Source organism: Ictalurus punctatus, chromosome 1, assembly GCF_001660625.3.
Source record: "Ictalurus punctatus breed USDA103 chromosome 1, Coco_2.0, whole genome shotgun sequence".
Taxonomy (NCBI): Eukaryota; Metazoa; Chordata; class Actinopteri; order Siluriformes; family Ictaluridae; genus Ictalurus; species Ictalurus punctatus.
This window is the reverse complement of record NC_030416.2, coordinates 37,893,928-37,917,456: the sequence shown is the minus strand read 5'-3', so window position 1 is coordinate 37,917,456 and position 23,529 is coordinate 37,893,928. Positions and strand designations below refer to the sequence as shown.

At 39.0% G+C, this 23,529-nt stretch overlaps 1 protein-coding gene across 1 annotated transcript; it reads left to right on the top strand.

The window, feature by feature from the left end:
* The first annotated feature begins 307 nt into the window (after positions 1-307).
* LOC108263117 (NACHT, LRR and PYD domains-containing protein 3) lies at positions 308-23,529 on the top strand. The gene is made up of 13 exons (XM_053684718.1): positions 308-380; positions 566-636; positions 2,262-2,375; positions 3,908-4,006; positions 4,265-4,378; positions 8,317-8,409; positions 8,623-8,683; positions 11,628-11,847; positions 12,060-13,830; positions 14,291-14,467; positions 17,171-17,344; positions 17,670-17,846; positions 22,919-23,529. The coding sequence occupies exons 2-13, from the start codon at positions 596-598 to the stop codon at positions 22,956-22,958; spliced, it is 3,081 nt and encodes a 1,026-aa protein (XP_053540693.1). The 5' UTR covers positions 308-380; positions 566-595; the 3' UTR covers positions 22,959-23,529.

Genomic DNA, 23,529 nt, shown 5'->3' with positions numbered 1-23,529 from the left:
TAAGTACTCACAGACACAAATAGATAAACTCTAAATAATTTAGACAATACTTGACAATCACATAAAATTCATGTAAGTGTACCATCATGAGGAGTAAAGTAAACTAAACCACAGATTTTTAACTTTTATAACCTTATATAAAAGCCTTTTGTATCTGAGGATGTGTAAATATAAATTATATTATTGTTGGTTAACATTGACATTAACAAGCGTGTATTTCTATGTGTGTCTGTTGTTTTTGATTACACCCCCTCCCCCTTAAAAACTCCTCATAACTCCTCATTTGTGCTCTGTTGAATAACCAGTCAAACCAGTTGAAGTAAAAGCAAAACTCAGTTTAGAGCTGAGCAGACTGTAAACAGATCCAGAAAAAACACACCGTAAGTATCTAAATCTAAAATATAGTATTGTAATATTATGAATCTACACTAGATGAAGAACAGTTCATTTATGTTGGAGTGAAGTAAACTTGTGTGCTGCAGTGTTTTTCTGAATGTGTGTGTGTGTGTGTGTGTGTGTGTGTGTGTGTGTGTGTGTGTGTGTGTGTGTGTGTGAAATTTTACAGGTTACATTTGTAGAAGACACAACCTCAAAAATGAGTGTTTCTGGAGAACAGGACACAAAGAAAAATGAGAGGTAAGTGAAAGGTGTAACCTTAAACAAAAATAAAAACTAAACACTAAATAAATCCCAAAAGTTTGTTTTTACATTTCAGGAGACTTGTTAGTGATTCCAGATCCTATTTTTAACAAATGTCTCATGAAAGTTATCAGTGCACAATCTCTTAATCACAGTGAGAATGTTTTAGCACTGCATGACTCAAGAACAAATTCATTAACATTAAATGACTATTTTCTGTCTGTTGTTTACAGGTAAGTTTACAGAGTTAATTAAGTGGGATTGAAAACTTTTCTACAAATATAATTTAAAATGCTTGATAGGAATGTTCTAGACATATCGTTCTACTGGATTGAAACTTTCTCATGTACAAAAAAATCACAATAAGATTTTAATTGGATCTGCGCAAGTGCATGCAAATATTCAGCATACTGAAATGCTTTTCATACCTATATTCCCATATTTAAACTAAACGTTTACCAGTCAAGTATGCAGTACTTACATATTCTAGAATAAAAAAGTATGGCAGTGGAGTTTTTAATGTACTCTCCAAATAAAAATCCCTGCAATAATATTTAAAACTAAACTGGAAATCTATCCAAATATACATTTAGATTGTTTGTACTAAACATGCTTAAACATTTCATAAATGAACTTGATACAATTAACTTGCCAGATCTAAGTACTTACTCTTATTATCGGTCGTTACTCTTATCCATAAGCATTGCATTGACATGGATGTAGATTTGAGAATAAGGAATGGCATATTAACAAATCTCTGTCTGATTCATGAAACATATGGCATCAAAATGAGTAATCATTTGACAGCAAATTATATATTTTGAGATACTGGATTTTTGATTTCCGTGAGCTGTAAGCTGTAATCATCAAGGTTAGAAACAAAAAAAGGCTTGGAATATTTCACTTTATGTGGAATGAATCTAGAATATATGAAAGTTCCACTTTTTGAATTAAATTATGGGGAAAAAAATAACTTACCCACAATATTTTTTTTTTAGATGAGCTTGTCTTAACAACTAATTATTGGTCAGGAAATTAGCAAGAATTAAAAACAAATTCACTGAGACCTCCTGTGCCACTATGTGCTCATTTACTTTTGCTGCAGTGAACTGTTTATATATTGTCTTTATGTATGCAAAGGTAAACTCATAATAATGATTAATATGTTTTATGTAAAATTCAAACTAACACATACTGCTGGAACAATCTTTTTCTTAAAAGATTAGTCATAAGAAGACTATGTAGGTGCATTTCTATGCAAGTGAATAATAATAATAATAATAATAATAATAATAATAATAATAAAAAGAAGAAGAAGAAGAATCTGAAAAAATCTGCCCCACCTCTTCTGAGTACAAACACTTCCTCATTCATGTCCCCATTACTGGAGTTATTTAAATATCATCAACACAGTGACATTCAGCACATATTTTTTGTCTTTCTTTATGTTTAGTCATTGCTCCTGTTTGTCTCTTCTGAGATCATTCTGGAATTTTATGTTTGGTTTATGAAACACACCTTACGCATAAAGATTCCTTAGTTGTCATCACCTCACTGTTACAATGAGACAATGATGAAGAATGTACATAACAGAGATATATTTAGTGTTGGGTGTGTTTCAGTCACCAGAGTAAAAGACCAGATTCACCTGAACCCAGCTGTGTGTCCATGAAGAGTGATCAGTCAATGTTTTTTCCAATATCATTCAGAGACAGAGACACTAGTACTGAACAGAGGTAAGTATGATTTGTGGAATAAAAAATTAAGCAAGGAAGAGTGAAAAATATATACCCATGCGTTGTTTACGTATTATGGAAAGGCACCATCCAAACACATTCTATTTTAGTGGGGTTTTTTTTCATTTATTCACAGATGTTTTTTTTTTTTCTTTTTCTAGTTCATTACTAGTTACTCAGTGCTGCATATAGACCACAGCTCAAGTTATAAAGCTTCAAGTTTCAAAAAGTTTCAAGTTCAAGTTTTCATTTGTATTCAGAATACAGAGTATATGAAACATTTACATTCTTCTGCTTGGTAGCATGCTGCTACAGCTAACAAAAATCAAACAAAAAAATATACGAAAAAAAACATACAACACAGCACATTAAGGGAAAGTTGCAAATATGTGGGGAAAAGATCTTGCACAAGTTTGACGTTGCATGAATAGCATTAGTGCAAATTGCCAATATGATATAAAACCCATAATCTAGATGACATACTGTAAAGAGGCATGAGGATGACAGTTCACAGATCACTGAAGTGTGCAAAAAAACACCCAAATAGTATGTTTAATGTAAAATAATGTAAAATATACCAGTATAGATGGAGAATGCTACATGTGTATTGCTGTTGTATAGACAGTATCAGTGTAATGAGGTATAAAATACAGCTTCAGTTCACACCTGCTATTGAGGATCCTTATAGATTGAGGGAAGAAGCTGACTTTAAGGCATGACGTGTGTGCTCAGATGCTTCTGAAACATTTGCAATTTGCATGAGGTGAGTGAGAGGAGTCTATGATAGTAGATTGGGGTCTCATCCTTCATCTGACAAAGTAGAATTGCTGGAGTTCAGGGAGACCTGTGCTAATGAATTTTCTCACAGTTATTGCAGATGGAACTGCACAGTCCAAGGCAACCAAGAATTAACAGATTTAGATTTAGATGGCACAATTATATGAAATGCTACCTGTATTCAATAGACAATATCCTGGCATAGTGTTCTCTTGAGCAGATGCGTCAGGGTTGGGTGCAGAGTGAGTGAAATTGTGTGATCTACTGAGAAGTTGTGGTGATATTGCTGTGTATGAATAAAATAACTTTTCCGGGCACTTCATCATGCAAGATGTGAGAGCGATGTGCCCACAATCATTCAGGTGGAGACCAGAGTTTAATTTTTAGGCAAGAGCACAATAGATGTTTTCTTGAAGCATAAAGGAGCCATGCATGTAAAAAGTGTGAGGTTAAAATGTCCAAAATATGTCTTTAAAACCTGGAGTAGGATACTATCAAGAGAGGAAGCCTAATTTCCATGCTTGCAGACACAAGCGGATGTTGCTGTTAATTCTGATTTCTTATTGATGTAGAGTAATGACTAACAATCATGCAATGAAGAAAGATTATGTTTTCTGAAATGTGCACAAATAAATTAAACATACAAATAAACAAGCTGTGTGTACAGAACATACACCAAGTCGCCACAGGATGGTGCAATCTTGTAATTTCCCATATTATAACACATTCTTTGCTCTAATGTATTTTTGTTCTAGTCTTACACAGGGTAAGAAATCAGACTCACATGAACCCAGCTCTGTGTCCATAAAGACTGACCAGTCATTGACTCATTCACCACATGTAGAAGATCCGAGGTCAGTACAGTCTAATGTATTTTAAAGTTCCCCACATGCAGATTCACCTGATTAAATTAACTACTGTAAATGTATTATTTGAAGATTACTTTATAAAAAATATAATACCACATTTATGAAAAGAGTCAATAAGGAATTAGTATCTTAATCCTGCAGTTGTTTTGTTTGGTTTGTTAAACACACCTTATGCATTAAGATTGCTTTGCAGTCATCACCTCGTTGTTACAATAAAAAGAGTTGTTTTGGTTTGTGTTTTAGTTTGAGTCATCAGGATAAAAGACCGGATTCACCTGAACCCAGCCGTGTGTCCTTGAAGAGTGATCGGTCAATGAGAGCTGAAATATTTTTTGGAGAGTCTAGTATTGAACAAAGGTGAGATTGATTTGTGGAACGTTGAGCAAGGAAGAGTGAAAAATATAACTAATCATCAGTGTTACGGCCCAGTCTAGGTTGGGCCGCACAGAGTAACCAGCTCCGGATTCAATGGATTAATCTTTAAATATAAAAAGAGGGAGCCAGGAATAACAACACAACAAGGTTGTTCAGAAAGGTTGTGGTATATTATATCAGATGATATATACATGTAATTGTACAAATTAACCAAAACAGGCGTATCTTCAGAGTGGGCCAAGGCCAAAATAATAAACAAAAGGATTCCATGATTAGGTAGCTAGCTTACATAAAAGGAAAGAAAAGAAAATACAAATATTCTTCCCTAACTACGTAAGCAAAGAAACAGAGTCAACAGAAACCCTCTCCCGAAAGAAATGGCAGCCACACCCCTACTGACAGTGAACCAAGGGAACATATACACAAATATATACACACACACACACACACACACATACATACATACATATAATATATGTATGCATATATATATATATATATATATATATATATATATATATATATATATATATATATATATATGCATACACATATACATGCATACACACACACACACACATATATATATACATACACAGTGAGGGAAAAAAGTATTTGATCTGATTTTGTACGTTTGCCCACTGACAAAGAAATGATCAGTGTATAATTTTAATGGTAGATTTATTTGAACAGTGAGAGACAGAATAACAACAAGAAAATCCAGAAAAACGCACGTCAAAAATGTTATAAATTGATTTGCATTTTAATGAGGGAAATAAGTATTTGACCCCTCTGCAAAACATGACTTAGTACTTGGTGGCAAAACCCTTGTTGGCAATCACAGAGGTCAGACGTTACTTGTAGTTGGCCACCAGGTTTGCACACATCTCAGGAGGGATTTTGTCCCACTCCTCTTTGCAGATCTTCTCCAAGTCATTAAGGTTTCGAGGCTGACGTTTGGCAACTCGAACCTTCAGCTCCCTCCACAGATTTTCTATGGGATTAAGGTCTGGAGACTGGCTAGGCCACTCCAGGACCTTAATGAGCTTCTTCTTGAGCCACTCCTTTGTTGCCTTGGCCGTGTGTTTTGGGTCATTGTCATGCTGGAATACCCGTCCATGACCCATTTTCAATGCCCTGTCTGAGGGAAGGAGGTTCTCACCCAAGATTTGACGGTACATGGCCCCGTCCATCGTCCCTTTGATGCGGTGAAGTTGTCCTGTCCCCTTAGCAGAAAAACACCCCCAAAGCATAATGTTTCCACCTCCATGTTTGACGGTGGGGATGGTGTTCCAGGGGTCATAGGCAGCATTCCTCCTCCTCCAAACACGGCGAGTTGAGTTGATGCCAAAGAGCTCCATTTTGGTCTCATCTGACCACAACACTTTCACCCAGTTGTCCTTTGAATCATTCAGATGTTCATTGTCAAACTTCAGACGAGCATGTATATGTGCTTTCTTGAGCAGGGGGACTTGCGCGCGCTGCAGGATTTCAGTCCTTCACGGCGTAGTGTGTTACCAATTGTTTTCTTGGTGACTATGGTCCCAGCTGCCTTGAGATCATTGACAAGATCCTCCTGTGTAGTTTTGGGCTGATTCCTCACTGTTCTCATGATCACTGCAACTCCACGAGGTGAGATCTTGCATGGAGCCCCAGGCCGAGGGAGATTGACAGTTCTTTTGTGTTTCTTCCATTTGCGAATAATCGCACCAACTGTTGTCACCTTCTCACCAAGCTGCTTGGCGATGGTCTTGTAGCCCATTCCAGACTTGTGTAAGTCTACAATCTTGTCCCTGACACCCTTGGAGAGCTCTTTGGTCTTGGCCATGGTGGAGAGTTTGGAATCTGACTGATCATTTCTTTGTCAGTGAGCAAACGCATAAAATCAGCAGGGGATCAAATACTTTTTTCCCTCTCTGTGTATGTATGTATATATACAGTGAGGGAAAAAAGTATTTGATCCCCTGCTGATTTTGTACGTTTGCCCACTGACAAAGAAATGATCAGTCTATAATTTTAATGGTAGTTGTATTTGAACAGTGAGAGACAGAATAACAACAAAAAAATCCAGAAAAACGCATGTCAAAAATTTTATAAATTAATTTGCATTTTAATGAGGGAAATAAGTATTTGACCCCCTCTCAATCAGAAAGATTTCTGGCTCCCACGTGTCTTTTATACAGGTAACGAGCTGAGATTAGGAGCACACTCTTAAAGGGAGTGCTCCTAATATCAGTTTGTTACCTGTATAAAAGACACCTGTCCACTGAAGCAATCAATCAATCAGATTCCAAACTCTCCACCATGGCCAAGAACAAAGAGCTCTCCAAGGATGTCAGGGACAAGACTGTAGACCTACACAAGTCTGGAATGGGCTACAAGACCATTGCCAAGCAGCTTGGTGAGAAGGGGACAACATTTGGTGCGATTATTCGCAAATGGAAGAAGCACAAAAGAACTGTCAATCTCCCTCGGCCTGGGGCTCCATGAAAGATCTCACCTCGTGGAGCTGCAACGATCATGAGAACAGTGAGGAATCAGCCCAGAACTACACGGGAGGATCTTGTCAATGATCTCAAGGCAGCTGGGACCATAGTCACCAAGAAAACAATTGGTAACACACTACGCCGTGAAGGACTGAGATCCTGCAGCGCGCGCAAGTCCCCCTGCTCAAGAACGCACATATACATGCTCGTCTGAAGTTTGCCAATGAACATCTGAATGATTCAGAGGACAACTGGGTGAAAGTGTTGAGGTCAGATGAGACCAAAATGGAGCTCTTTGGCATCAACTCAACTCGCCGTGTTTGGAGGAGGAGGAATGCTGCCTATGACCCCTGGAACACCATCCTCACCGTCAAACATGGAGGTGGAAACATTATGCTTTGGGGTTTTTTTTCTGCTAAGGGGACAGGACAACTTCACCGCATCAAAGGGACGATGGACTGGGCCATGTACCGTCAAATCTTGGGTGAAAACCTCCTTCCCTCAGCCAGGGCATTGAAAATGGGTCGTGGACGGGTATTCCAGCATGACAATGACCCAAAACACACGGCCAAGGCAACAAAGGAGTGGCTCAAGAATAAGCACATTAAGGTCCTGGAGTGGCCTAGCCAGTCTCCAGACCTAAATCCCATAGAAAATCTGTGGAGGGAGCTGAAGGTTCGAGTTGCCAAACTTCAGCTTCGAAACCTTAATGACTTGGAAAAGATCTGCAAAGAGGAGTGGGACAAAATCCCCCCTGAAATGTGTGCAAACCTGGTGGCCAACTACAAGAGACGTCTGACCTCTGTGATTGCCAACAAGGGTTTTTAAACCAACTACTAAGTCATGTTTTGCAGAGGGGTCAAATACTTATTTCCCTAATTAAAATGCAAATCAATTTATAACATTTTTGACGTGCGTTTTTCTGGATTTTTTTGTTGTTATTCTGTCTCTCACTGTTCAAATAAATCTACCATTAAAATTATAGACTGATCATTTCTTTGTCAGTGGGCAAAAGTACAAAATCAGCAGGGGATCAAATACTTTTTTCCCTCACTGTATATATATATATATATATATATATATATATATATATATATATATATATATATATATATATATATATATATATATACACACACACACACATGTACATACATACATACACACACACAGGAGTTTCTGTTAATTCCATCAGATTTTAGATTTATAGGAAAGGTCTTACCAATGTCAAGTAAGAACAGATGATCATTCACTGAAGATGGAGAATATATTCAGAAATGTACACAAAATAATGAAACACAAATAAACAAGTTGGTTTTTTTTTATACAGAACATGTAGCATGTTGCCATAGGATTATGCAATCTTGTAATTTCACATATTATACCATATTCTTCGCTCCATTAATATTTAACTTCAACACCATTTTGCTAAAGTTGGACACAGGATCAGAGATCAGACTCACGTGAATCCAGCTCTGTGTCCATGAAGACTGACCAGTCAATGACCTCTCCACCATATGATCTGAGGTCAGTATAGTCTAATGTATTTTAAAGTTTCTCACTTGCAGGTCCATCTGATTAAACTAACTAAATTTGTTACTTAACAAAGATTACTTTATAAAAAAAAAAAGAGAATTATAAATTCATAAAAGAATCTATAAGGTTTCAATTATAAATATAATAGTATTAAACATTGCTAATATATTTAATATGTAATGGAGATGTATCTGTTTTTTTCAGATCCCCCAAAACTGCAGTGAAACCAAAAATAATTTGCGAAAGCCTGGAGTCTGTATTTAAGGTGCGTGTGCGTGTGCGTGTGCGCGTGCGTGTGTGTGTGAGAGAGAGAGAGAGAGAGAGAGAGAGAGAGAGAGAGAGAGAGAGATTGATTGATTTTGAGCATGTATTGCATTTAAAAAGTATGTTTATTTGAATGCGTGACCACAGCAGCCCTGATCATGCAGAACAGTGTTAGTGAGAATGCTTATAAACTGGAGGGTGTGTGAGCTGCTGTGAATTGAGCACATATACAGTGAGGGGAAAAAGTATTTGATCCCCTGCTGATTTTGTACGTTTGCCCACTGACAAAGAAATGATCATTCTATAACTTTAATGGTAGATTTATTTGAACAGTGAGAGACAGAATAACAACAAAAAAATCCAGAAAAACGCATGTCAAAAATGTTATAAATTGATTTGCATTTTAATTAGGGAAATAAGTATTTGACCCCTCTGCAAAACATGACTTAGTACTTGGTTTAAAAACCCTTGTTGGCAATCACAGAGCTCAGACGTTTCTTGTAGTTGGCCACCAGGTTTGCACACATCTCAGGAGGGATTTTGTCCCACTCCTCTTTGCAGATCTTCTCCAAATCATTAAGGTTTCGAGGCTGACGTTTGGCAACTCGAACCTTCAGCTCCCTCCACAGATTTTCTATAGGATTAAGGTCTGGAGATGGGCTAGGTCACTCCAGGACCTTAATGAGCTTCTTCTTGAGCCACTCCTTTGTTGCCTCGGCCGTGTGTTTTGGGTCATTGTCATGCTGGAATACCCGTCCACGACCCATTTTCAATGCCCTGGCTGAGGGAAGGAGGTTTTCACCCAAGATTTGACGGTACATGGCCCCGTCCATCGTCCCTTTGATGCGGTGAAGTTGTCCTGTCCCCTTAGCAGAAAAACACCCCCAAAGCATAATGTTTCCACCTCCATGTTTGACGGTGGGGATGGTGTTCCAGGGGTCATAGGCAGCATTCCTCCTCCTCCAAACACGGCGAGTTGAGTTGATGCCAAAGAGCTCCATTTTGGTCTCATCTGACTTCAACACTTTCACCCAGTTGTCCTCTGAATCATTCAGATGTTCATTGGCAAACTTCAGACGGGCATGTATATGTGCTTTCTTGAGCAGCGGACCTTGCGGGCGCTGCAGGATTTCAGTCCTTCACGGCGTAGTGTGTTACCAATTGTTTTCTTGGTGACTATGGTCCCAGCTGCCTTGAGATCATTGACAAGATCCTCCCGTGTAGTTCTGGGCTGATTCCTCACTGTTCTCATGATCACTGCAACTCCACGAGGTGAGATCTTGCATGGAGCCCCAGGCCGAGGGAGATTGACAGTTCTTTTGTGCTTCTTCCATTTGCGAATAATCGCAGCAACTGTTGTCTCCTTCTCACCAAGCTGCTTGGCGATGGTCTTGTAGCCCATTCCAGACTTGTGTAGGTCTACAGTCTTGTCCCTGACATCCTTGGAGAGCTCTTTGTTCTTGGCCATGGTGGAGAGTTTGGAATCTGATTGATTGATTGCTTCTCTGGACAGGTGTCTTTTATACAGGTAACAAGCTGAGATTAGGAGCACTCCCTTTAAGAGTGTGCTCCTAATCTCAGCTCGTCACCTGTATAAAAGACACCTGGGAGCCAGAAATCTTTCTGATTGAGAGGGGGTCAAATACTTTTTTCCCTCATTAAAAGGCAAATCAATTTATAACATTTTTGACATGCGTTTTTCTGGATTTCTTTGTTGTTATTCTGTCTCTCACTGTTCAAATACAACTACCATTAAAATTATAGACTGATCATTTCTTTGTCAGTGGGCAAACGTACAAAATCAGCAGGGGATCAAATACTTTTTTCCCTCACTGTAAAGTTAATCGTGAAGACCAAGCAGTGAATCAAGCTTTCATGTTCGAGTGTACTTCGGTTTTCCAAACACTTAGCAGTTACGTATGCATTTTGCTCTTGCTCGCTCATGGACTATACTCATGCTTGTGAGACAAGTGGAATTTTGAGACCTTAAAGGAGAGAATTTTTGTAAATATGTGATGATATCGTTTCATGTGACAACACTGAAGAAATGACACTTTGCTACAATGTAAAGTAGTGAGTGTACAGCTTGTGTAACAGTGTAAATTTGCTGTTCCCTCAAAATAACTCAACACACAGACATTAATGTCTAAACCGCTGACAACAAAAGTGAGTACACCCCTAAGTGAAAATGTACAAATTGGGCCCAAAGTGTCAATATTTTGTGTGGCCACCATTACTTGAGTGTTGAGTTATTTTGAGGGGACAGCAAATTTACACTGTTACACAAGCTGTACACTCACTACTTTACATTGTAGCAAAGTGTCATTTCTTCAGTGTTGTCTCATGAAAAGATACATCAAATATTTACACAAATGTGAGGGCTGTACTCACTTTTGTGAGATACTGTATATATCACGTGATGCACTTAATTGCCATGTCACCTGATCACGGCAGGCCTATAAATAGGCATGATTTTACACAAGCTTCAGATGCCGGGCGCGCGAGGTTGCTCCCATAGTGTTATGCTAAACGTAACGTCTCGTTCCCTTCTCAGGGAACAGGGTTCCATGCGTAACCTAACCCAGACATTCTCTCTCTCTCTCTCTCTCTCTCTCTATATATATATATATATATATATATATATATATATATATATATATATATATATATATATATATATATATATATATATATATATATACATACACACACACACACACACACATATATATTCAGTTACAAAGCTGAAGGTCTTGTTTTTACTTTTATAAAAGTTCAATAATTTCAATTTTACCAGCATGTAGCAGCTTTATGAATATTTAGAAAGATTAGAAATGTATCTTTAGGAATCACAGTGACACTGTGTTTCCCCTCATATAATGGAACTGTTTGATTCTGAGAAAAACTAAATAACATTTCTATCTGTATTTTTTATTTCTAATCAGGAGCTGGAGCACAAAGTCATCAGTCTGTTAAAGAATGAGCTGAAGAGATTTAAGAAGCTCCTGAGTCCAGATTACCCAGCATGCTCTGAGAGGAAGGTGGAGGAGGAGGAGGTGGAGGATGAGGAGGTTCAGAACAGTGTCAGAGAGGGAGTGCTGAAGATCACACTGCACTTCCTGAAGAACATGAACCACACAGATCTCGCTAACACACTGCAGAACAGTAAGAGCTCATGGGGTTATAACATCACTTTAACTTTAGAGGAAGGAAACTGCTCGAAATTTATTAAACACGTCTCATCATAATGATGTGCTTTTATCAACACAATATAATAACAGATCAGTACTGACATTACATATGATACATAGCTATGAAAATATCAATAGTCAACAGAGATGATCATAGAGTTTACATTTTATTCTTCTTTTTATCAGAACTCGTCCCTGTGCACCAGCGAGAACTCAAATCCACACTGAGAGAGAAATGTAAAAGAATTAATGAAGGAATCTCACAGCCTGGAAGTTCAGCACTTCTGAATGAGATCTACACAGAGCTCTACATCACAGAGGGTTGGAGTGGAGACGTCAATAATGAACATGAGGTGAGACAGATTGAGACAGCGTCCAGGAGACCAGCAGCACAGGAGACACCCATCAAATGTAATGATCTCTTTAAAGACAAGTCCATCAGAAGAGTGCTGACTAAAGGAGTTGCTGGAATTGGAAAAACAGTCTCTGTGCAGAAGTTAATTCTGGACTGGACTGAAGGAAAAGCAAATCAGGACGTCTTCTTCATGTTTCCACTTCCCTTTAGAGAGCTGAACCTGGTGAAGCAGAAACATCTCAGTCTGATGGATCTTCTTCATCACTTTTTCCCAGAAATAAAAGAATTAGGATTAATAGACTGTGAGATCAACAAAGTCCTTTTCATCTTTGATGGTCTGGATGAGTGTCGACTTCCTCTAAATTTCCAGAAGAATGAGAGATTGTGTGATGTGACAGAGTCAGCCTCAGTGGATGTGCTGCTGACGAACCTCATCAAGGGGAATCTGCTTCCCTCTGCTCTCCTCTGGATAACCTCTCGACCAGGAGCAGCCAATCAGATCCCTCCTGAGTGTGTAGACCAGGTAACAGAGGTACGAGGGTTCAGTGATCCTCAGAAAGAGGAGTACTTCAGGAAGAGGATCAGTGATCAGAGCCTGGCCAATAAAATCCTCTCACACATGAAGTCTTCAAGAAGCCTCTACATCATGTGCCACATCCCAGTCTTCTGCTGGATCTCAGCCACTGTTCTAGAGAGAATGTTGGGTGAAGCAGAGAGTGGAGAGATCCCCAAGACTCTGACTCAAATGTTCACACACTTCCTGATCTTTCAGATCAAACACAAGGACCAAAAGTACCATCAGAAATGTGACCCTGATCCTCAGCAGACCAGAGAGAGTATCCTGGCACTGGGAGAACTGGCTTTCCAACAGCTGGAGAAAGGAAACCTGATCTTCTATGAGGAAGACCTGAGAGAGTGTGGCATTGATGTGAGAGAAGTGTCAGTGTACTCAGGAGTGTGTACCCAAATCTTCAGAGAGGAGTTTGGGCTTCACCTGGGGAAGGTGTTCAGCTTTGTACATCTGAGTGTTCAGGAGTTTCTGGCTGCTTTATACACATTTCTCTCCTTCATCAGCAGAAATGTCAGAGACCACCAAAATACTGATCTGTCTGATCTTCTCACCAAGTCAAACATGTCTGATCTCCTCAGAAGTGCAGTGGACAAGGCCTTACAGAGTGAGAATGGACATCTGAATCTGTTCCTCCGCTTCCTTCTGGGTCTCTCACTGGAGTCCAATCAGACTCTCTTACGAGACCTGCTGCCCCAGACAGGAAGCAGCTCTCACAGCAAACAGGAAACAGTCGAGTATATCAAGAAGAAGATCAGGGAGAATCCATCTCCAGAGAAATCCATCAATCTGTTCCACTGTCTGAATGAACTGAATGATCGTTCTCTAGTGCAGGAAGTCCAACATTACCTGAACAGAGGAGATATCTGGTGTCTCAGTGGAGTCGGACTCTCTCCTTCTCAGTGGTCAGCTCTGGTGTTTGTGTTGCTGAACTCAGAAGAGGATCTGGATGTGTTTGTTTTGAGGAAATTTCATATATCAGAGGAATGTCTCAGTAGGTTGATGCCAGTCATGAAAATATCAAGAAAGGCAGAGTGAGTAATTTTTATTTCATAAATGTATTTTATTTTGTTTTAACACTAATGATACTTCACTGATTAGAATAAAGCTTATCCATAGTTACTCTAATTATCTCACTATCATTCTGAATTTAAGGAGAATGAGGGAGTTTTCTGAAGAGAACATCTTTATATATGCAGCACCCCCCCCCCCCCCCCCCACACACACACACACCCCAAAGTAACTTATTAACTTAGTACTTAGAAATTGGCCTAAGTACTAAGTTTTTAAGTTTATGATCACATACCCCAGGTTGCTCCCAGTGGCAGGCTAGCACCTTGTGTGGTAACTCTGCCACCATTAGTGAGAGAGAGAGAGAGTGTGTGTGTGTGTGTGTGTGTGTGAGAAAGAGTGAAAAGCACTTTTTAGAACCGCTAAGGTTAAATGGTGCTATATAAGTGCAGACCATTTACCATTTATATATTTAATTCCCAGCCTGTTCCACTGTAATCTCACGGAGGAAAGCTGTAGAGTTCTGTCCTCAGTTCTCAGCTCAACTACCTCCAATCTGAAAGAACTGGACCTGGGGGAGAATTATTTCCTGCGGGATTCAGGAGTGAAGCTGCTCTCTGCTGGACTGGAGAATCCAAACTGTACACTGGAGATACTGAAGTAAGATCACTTTTACACTGGATATAAATTTTTAAGATAAAATAGGATGGCATTTTTTAAGATACAATTTTTTGTCTCCCTGTATCTCTTTGGGTTTTCTGCAGGTTCTCTGATTTTCAATGCTATATTAGGGAAGTGGGAGGCAGATATCAGAATCAGAATGAGCTTTATTGCCAAGTATGTTTACAAACACAAGGAATTTGTTTTGGTGACAGGAGTTTCCAGTGCAGAAAAAAACTAGAACATCACACAATAGATATAAATATTAAAAATATAGCAACAAAATGAAATATAATACAATTCCAAAAACATGGCAAAAATAGACAGGATTGGCATGTACATACAGTGAGGGAAAAAAGTATTTGATCCCCTGCTGATTTTGTACGTTTGCCCACTGACAAAGAAATGATCAGTCTATAACTTTAATGGTTGATTTATTTGAACAGTGAGAGACAGAATAACAATAAAAAAATCCAGAAAAACGCACTTCAAAAATGTTATAAATTGATTTGCATTTTAATGAGGGAAATAAGTATTTGACCCCTCTGCAAAACATGACTTAGTAGTTGGTTTAAAAACCCTTGTTGGCAATCACAGAGGTCAGACGTTTCTTGTAGTTGGCCACCAGGTTTGCACACATCTCAGGAGGGATTTTGTCCCACTCCTCTTTGCAGATCTTCTCCAAATCATTAAGGTTTCGAGGCTGATGTTTGGCAACTCGAACCTTCAGCTCCTTCCACAGATTTCCTATAGGATTAAGGTCTGGAGACTGGCTAGGCCACTCCAGGACCTTAATGAGCTTCTTCTTGAGCCACTCCTTTGTTGCCTTGGCCGTGTGTTTTGGGTCATTGTCATGCTGGAATATCCATCCACGACCCATTTTCAATGCCCTGTCTGAGGGAAGGAGGTTTTCACCCAAGATTTGACGGTACATGGCCCCGTCCATCGTCCCTTTGATGCGGTGAAGTTGTCCTGTCCCCTTAGCAGAGAAACACCCCCAAAGCATAATGTTTCCACCTCCATGTTTGACGGTGGGGATGGTGTTCTTGGGGTCATAGGCAGCATTGCTCCTCCTCCAAACACGGCGAGTTGAGTTGATGCCAAAGAGCTCCATTTTGGTCTCATCTGACCTCAACACTTTCACCCAGTTGTCCTCTGAATCATTCAGATGTTCATTGGCAAACTTCAGACGGGCATGTATATGTGCTTTCTTGAGCAGGGGGACTTGCGCGCGCTGCAGGATTTCAGTCCTTCACGGCGTAGTGTGTTACCAATTGTTTTCTTGGTGACTATGGTCCCAGCTGCCTTGAGATCATTGACAAGATCCTCCCTTGTAGTTCTGGGCTGATTCCTCACTGTTCTCATGATCACTGCAACTCCACGAGGTGAGATCTTGCATGGAGCCCCAGGCCGAGGGAGATTGACAGTTCTTTTGTGCTTCTTCCATTTGCGAATAATCGTACCAACTGTTGTCCCCTTCTCACCAAGCTGCTTGGCAATGGTCTTGTAGCCCATTCCAGACTTGTGTAAGTCTACAATCTTGTCCCTGACACCCTTGGACAGCTCTTTGGTCTTGGCCATGGTGGAGAGTTTGGAATCTGATTGATTGATTGCTTCAGTGGACAGGTGTCTTTTATACAGGTAACAAGCTGAGATTAGGAGCACTCCCTTTAAGAGTGTGCTCCTAATCTCAGCTCGTTACCTGTATAAAAGACACGTGGGAGCCAGAAATCTTTCTGATTGAGAGGGGGTCAAATACTTTTTTCCCTCATTAAAAGGCAAATTAATTTATAACATTTTTGACATGCGTTTTTCTGGATTTTTTTGTTATTATTCTGTCTCTCACTGTTCAAATAAATCTACCATTAAAATTATAGACTGATAATTTCTTTGTCAGTGGGCAAACGTACAAAATCAGCAGGGGATCAAATACTTTTTTTCCCTCACTGTAAAGTTAATCGTGAAGACCAAGCAGTGAATCAAACTTTTTTCCCTCTCTGTATATGCTATTTACAGATGTACAGTTATGTGCAAATGGAAGTGTAGAATATCCTATGTATCTTATATACAGTGTGTGCAATGAAAGTGGAATGAACGTACAGACATATATAATATAACAATTATTTAAAAGGAATAAATTATTGTTGCAAAGGTGTATTTGCTAAGATAAATTTCCCCTGTGTGTGAATGAGTGTGTGAATGCATGTGAATGGTGCAGTGTGGTGGACTGGCGTCTCATTCAGCATACTCATCCAGATCCACCAGGACCCTATTCAGAGTAAAGCAATTACTGAAATTACAGTAACTCAGTGAATATGCAGAATCTCATCAGCCACAAAACTGAATCTGGGGAGAAGAAACATTTCAACAAGTTACTAATGTTGTTCAGTTGTGGTTTTGCCTATCAGTTTGTTTGTTTAAAACACATATTCATGCATGCATATACATACTTACTTTTTGTTCATATTTATGAGTATAAAGTTAAATGACATTATGTGTGTGTAATGTTTAAGTGGATTAAATAACAAAAACAACTATGTATTAACTATGTGAATATGTATTTCCCCTCACTGGAAATACACAGATAAATGCTCACTTGTAAGTCAATTTGGATAAAAGCGTCTGCTAAATGAATAAATGTAAATGTTGTACACACGCACATTCAGGCGTCAGTGTTCTGATATATCATCATTTCTTTCCCAGTCTGCGTCAGTGTGATCTCACAGAGAAAAGCTGTAGAGTTCTGTCCTCAGTTCTCAGATCAAACTCCTCCAGACTGAGAGAACTGGACCTGAGTTACAATAACCTGCAGGATTCAGGAGTGAAGCTGCTCTCTGCTGGACTGGAGAATCCACACTGTACACTGGAGATACTGAGGTCATCACTTTTTTTAAGGCAAAATAAAACAGTTTAAAATTTTAAGATTCAGTTTTTTGTATCACTGTATCCATTTGGGTTTTCTCCAGGTTCTCTGATTTTCAGTGTTATTTTAGAGAGGTGGGAGGCCGATATTTGTTAAGATAAATTGCCCCAATGTGTGAATGGGTGTGTGAATGTATGAATGTATGTGAATGGTATAGTGTGATGGACTGGCATCTCATTCACTGTGTTCTATATTCCCACCTCACCTGTGTGTGTGTGTGTGTGTGTGTGTGTGTGTGTGTGTGTGTGTGTGTGTGTGTGTGTGTGTGTGTTTATGCAGGTTGGTAGGCTGCAGTATTACAGGTGAAGGCTTTGCTGCTCTGGTTTCAGCTCTGATGTTAAACCCCTCATCACACCTGAGAGAACTTCATGTGTACTGGAATTATCCAGGAGAATCAGGAGTTAAACTACTTTATGATCTACTGGAGCATCCACACTGTAAACTGGAGAAAATACAGTGAGTTACTGATTTGCTGTCTTCTTTTACACACACGCGCGCACACACACACACACACACACACACACACACACGTGAGCACATACACACACACACACACAATAATTTGGCAGTATTCTTGGTAATTATAGCTTTGCATATAGAAAAAACTTTCTGGTGTACAAAATATTTCATTTAATCATTTGTTAATTTAAAGTTTATTGGGTGTATGTGTTTGTAGCCTAGCTAGAACTTTTTTAATATATTAATATACTGCATATATTAATGTCATTAAAATTTCTTAAGTGTCATTAATAATCTTCCGTATTATTTGGTTTATAGTGTAATGTTTGTGGCTTATAATCCCTGTCATATTGGGGGCAGGGTTATGTGACAGGAAGTGAGTTTTTGTTTTTGTTGGGGGGAGCGTGAGGTTGAGGCATGGGGAAATGATGGTTACTCCTTTTCCTCTTTTTTTAAAAATGTCGAACCTCCCCCAGGGGCCCATAGGATTACCACTCTACCTTCTGCCTTGCCACCATGCCTAACGCAACCAAAAACAGAGGCCTCTACAGTGACTAAGCCTGTAGAAAGCCCCTCTGGCACAGTTAATGCATGCTCAGTGCCACTTGTTCCATATGATTTCCTCCTGTTGCACAATACCACTCAGGCATGCTTGCCTAACACAACCAGAGCCATACAGACCTTCCCAGTGACTAAGGCAGTAGCGAGCCACATTGGCACTGTTAAGGTATGCTCAGTGCCAATGGATCCATATGGCATAAATCAGCTGCAGGGTCATCAGCCGGGTACCACCGCTTAAAAATGTTTCTCTCCTTTAACCCTGGAATATCTCCTGGAAGCAGAACAGTGGCAGGACATCTCCTTGCCTCCCCCTGCAAATAGATTTTGGATTAGTTGTTACAACTCCAACATTTCTCCTTTCTCCTCACCCAGAACCAAAAGCTGTTTTTCTTGGCCTCTTCAGCCAGGTCTTTCAGTGCCTTCTGTTGGTTCACTCCAGTTACTCCCAAATCCCTCAGGAGGCAAACAGTTGTTGTTCCAACAAAGCCACGGCATCCTATGTCTCATTCTGTTCTAGGAGTGGGCTCCTCGTAGACTCTGTCCTTTAAGTCCTCTACTGACCTCTTTAACTATGAATTCAATTCAATTCAATTTTATTTGTACAGTGCTTTTTACAATAGACATTGTCTCAAAGCAGCTTTACAGAAATATCAACACGGTATACAGATATTAAAGGTGTGAATTTATCCCAACTGAGCAAGCCACTGAGTGGCGACGGTGGTGAGGAAAAACTCCCTAAGATGTTTTAAGAGGAAGAAACCTTGAGAGGAACCCGACTCAGAAGGAACCCGTCCTCATCTGGGTAACAACAGATAGTGTGAAAAAGTTCATTATGGATTTATATGAAGTCTGTATGGCGTTAGGAGCAGCCGTAGTCCCAGCAGTCTGGAATTACAGAAGATTTGAGCTCCATCCAGAGGCAGAAAGGATCTGGATCTCTAGTATCTCCATAAATTCGTGTGGGGCTCGGCGAAAGGAGAGAGGGAGAAAAAAGATAATTATGACTGCGAAGTAGTAGAACAGAATCTAGTCAGGGTAGGCTTGAGTAAACAAATACGTTTTAAGCTTAGACTTAAACACTGAGACTGTGTCTGAGTCCCGAACACTAATAGGAAGACTGTTCCATAACTGTGGGGCTCTATAAGAGAAAGCTCTTCCCCCTGCTGTAGCCTTCACTATTCGAGGTACCGTCAAATAGCCTGCATCTTTTGACCTAAGTAGGCGTGGAGGATCATAGAAAACCAAAAGGTCGCTTAGATATTGTGGTGCGAGACCGTTTAGTGCTTTATAAGTTAATAAAAGTATTTTATAGTTAATGCGAGATTTTACTGGGAGCCAATGCGGTGTGGATAAGATCGGGGTGATGTGGTCGTATCTTCTAGTTCTAGTTAGGACTCTAGCGGCTGCATTCTGGACTAACTGGAGCTTATTTATATTCCTACTGGAACATCCAGACAGTATGGCATTACAGTAATCTAATCTAGAGGTGACGAATGCATGAACTAGTATTTCTGCATCATGTAGTGACAATTTGTTTCTTATTTTAGAAATATTTCTGAGATGAAAGAAGGCTATCCTAGTAATATTATCTACATGAGCATCAAATGATAGACTGGAGTCAATAATCACTCCAAGGTCTTTAACTGCTGTACACGATGAAACAGAAAGACCATCCAGAGTAACCATGTGATCAGAAAGATTACTTCTAGCTACACATGGGCCTAATAAAAGTATTTCTGTTTTATCAGAATTAAGTAGAAGGAAGTTAATTAACATCCAATGTCTAATGTCCTTTACACAATCCTCAACTTTACTAAGCTGCTGTCTGTCCTCTGGCTTCGCTGAAACATACAGCTGTGTATCATCAGCATAACAGTGGAAGCTAATTCCATGTTTATGAATAATTTGACCTAGGGGTAGCATATATAAAGTAAAGAGCAGTGGGCCTAAAACAGAACCCTGTGGAACTCCAAAAGTAACCTCAGTACGCATGGAGAATTCACCATTTACATCTACGAACTGATAACGATCGGTCAGATAAGACCTGAGCCAGGAGAGGACTGTTCCCTTAATACCAACAACATTTTCTAATCTATCAAGGAGAATAGTGTGATCTATAGTATCAAAAGCTGCACTAAGGTCGAGTAACACAAGCAGCGAGACACAACCCTGATCAGAGGTCAGTAGAAGGTCATTTACTACTTTAACTAACGCTGTCTCTGTGCTATGATGAGGTCTAAATCCTGACTGATACATTTCATGAATGTTATTCCTATCTAAGTACGAGCATAACTGCTTTGCTACAACCTTTTCTAAAATCTTAGAGATGAAGGGGAGATTTGATATTGGTCTATAGCTGGACAATTGAGACGGGTCAAGATCAGGTTTTTTAATCAAGGGTTTAATAACTGCTAATTTAAGTGATTTAGGTACATAGCCAGTGCTTAGGGAAGAATTGATTATATTTAGAAGTGGTTCAATTACTCCTGGACAAATCTGTTTAAACAAACATGTAGGTACAGGATCTAGTATGCAAGTTGATGAATTGGCTGAAGAGATTAATGTAGCTAGTTCGGTCTCTCTAAGCGGAGCAAAACACTCTAAACATTGATCTGATATCGCTACATTGTCATGTAATGGGTTTGTTACAGTACTGTCCGGTTTTAATTTAATGGCCTGTATTTCACGTCTAATATTTTCAACCTTATCATTGAAAAATTTCATGAAATCTTCACTGCTATGTAATGATTGAGTGTTTCTCTCTGTAGTGGTTTTATTCCTAGTTAATTTTGCTACTGTGTTGAAAAGGAATCTAGAATTGTTTTTGTTGTCTCTTATTAAGGTGGAGAAATAGATTTTTCTAGCATCGCCAAGAGATTTCCTATATTTCAGTAGGCTCTCCTTCCATGCGATTTGAAATATCACCAGTTTGGTTTGACGCCATTTACGTTCTAATTGCCGAGTTGTCTGTTTTAAGGTTCGCGTTTGATCGTTATACCAGGGTGCTAATTTTTTTTCTCTAATTATTTTCCTTTTGAGTGGAGCCACTCTATCTAGCGTGTAGCGGAGTGTTGACTCCAAGCTTTCAGTCGCCTGATCGAGTTCTGTGTGATCTGACGGTGATCCAAATCTAATTGATGTTTCTGCGAGGTTATTTATGAAGCTCGGTGCAGTAGCTGATGTGTAGGTACGTTTTATGCGGTAGCGAGGCGAGGTGGAAATATTATGATTAATACGTATTATGAACGAGATAAGATAATGGTCTGAGACAACTTCAGACTGCGGAAAAATTACAATATTTTCTATACTTAGTCCGTATGTTAGTATGAGGTCAAGAGTGTGACCACCATTATGAGTAGGCTCGATTACGTTCTGATTAATCCCTACTGAATCTAAGATGGACACAACCGCTGTTCTCAGAGGGTCTTCCAGGTTATCAAAATGAATATTAAAGTCTCCGACGATTAAAGCTTTATCTACAGACACAACCAGGTTTCAGACAAATTCTGCAAATTCACTAAGAAATTCAGTATATGGCCCTGGGGGTCTGTAAATAATAATTAGAGGAATTGACTTATTTTTTGTGGCTACATAACTTATACTGGTATAAAGAATTTCAAAAGAATTAAATTTATGCTTAGGTTTTTGTGTGACGACTAGATTTTTACTATGGATGAAACCAACACCTCCTCCTCTATCAGTTGAACGAGGCTGATGTACATAACTGTATCCAGGAGGACTGGCTTCATTTAATGCTATGTACTCGTTTGGTTTAATCCAAGTTTCTGTTAAACACATTAAATTACATTCCTGATCAGTAATGATGTCGTTAACAATAAGAGCCTTAGACGCAAGAGATCTAATATTTAATAGTCCTAGCCTCAGATCAAAAGTGCTGGCTGTGCATTCAATATGATTTAATTTTATGTTAATTAGGTTATGAAGACAGACTTTCCGAGATTTTCTATATATTTGTATAGCTCGGGGAACAGACACAGTCTCTATAGTACGTATTACCGTAGTAATACATAATACATGTAGTATGGATTACATTAACTATCACCTTTGTGCATGATGTTACCAGGCACATCATTAAGGGATGTGTCAAGCACCACCTATCTAGGTTACCATCCCCTGACTTACAGATCCTCACTGTGAGTGAATTGGGCAACCAGACAGTTGTCCATTCCTCCCATAGTTGGATCTCGAGCATGAGATGATGAAACTGGGTTTCAGAGAACTGGGGTTACAGACAGTAACCTATTGCTAAGGATGATTCCAAAGCGGGGCCATCTCCCTAGTAAAGTTATACCAAAGACCATGTATAAAAGGTTGTTGTGTTACATGTACTATAAATACTGAACACAGGAAATGCTGAACATTTTAAACAGCTGAATGATTCTACACTCACACACACTGTATGATGTGTTTGGGTCAGTGGGCGTGTAACAGTGTTTCAATATAAATGTCTGAGTGACTGATTCTTACCTTTTTCTCCTTATGTACAGGTTGGAGCAGTTTTTTAGTCTCAGACGCAACAGATTATGAGGAAAAACATAATGCAGTGTTTTAAAGAAAAGCTGAAAGAGTGGAACTCTGATGTCTTACTTTTCACATTTATTGATAATAATGAAGTAAAGATTTTGCTTTTATATTGTTTTGTTCTGGTTAATCAGATGGTGTATGTAAGAATGCAGAGCTTTATTTTTCTCCACTGTTTCATGTTTACAATCAGATAAGTAATAATGTAAACCTATATCTGTGTAATCTAATATCATGTAGCTACAATACAGAAACTCAACAGTAATGAATCTTTTCTTATTAAATTCACTTATTCGTCAATTCACTTTTTCTTATTAAAACATTTTAACAGCAAAACAGGACTTTATTGTACCTATAATGTGGCAATGTGTCCCCATATAAAGCTTTACTATAGTTGTAACTGATCAGGAGTATAGATGTATTAAGTTGTATCTAATTATACATACTTTCCTATTGGTTTGTGTATATATAATTTCCTATGCTGATAGAGATGTATAATTTGGGTGATTTTGTCAATAATAATAATGAATAATTAAAGAAAATTGAATTGTCAATTAAAATGAATGACCTATTAAAA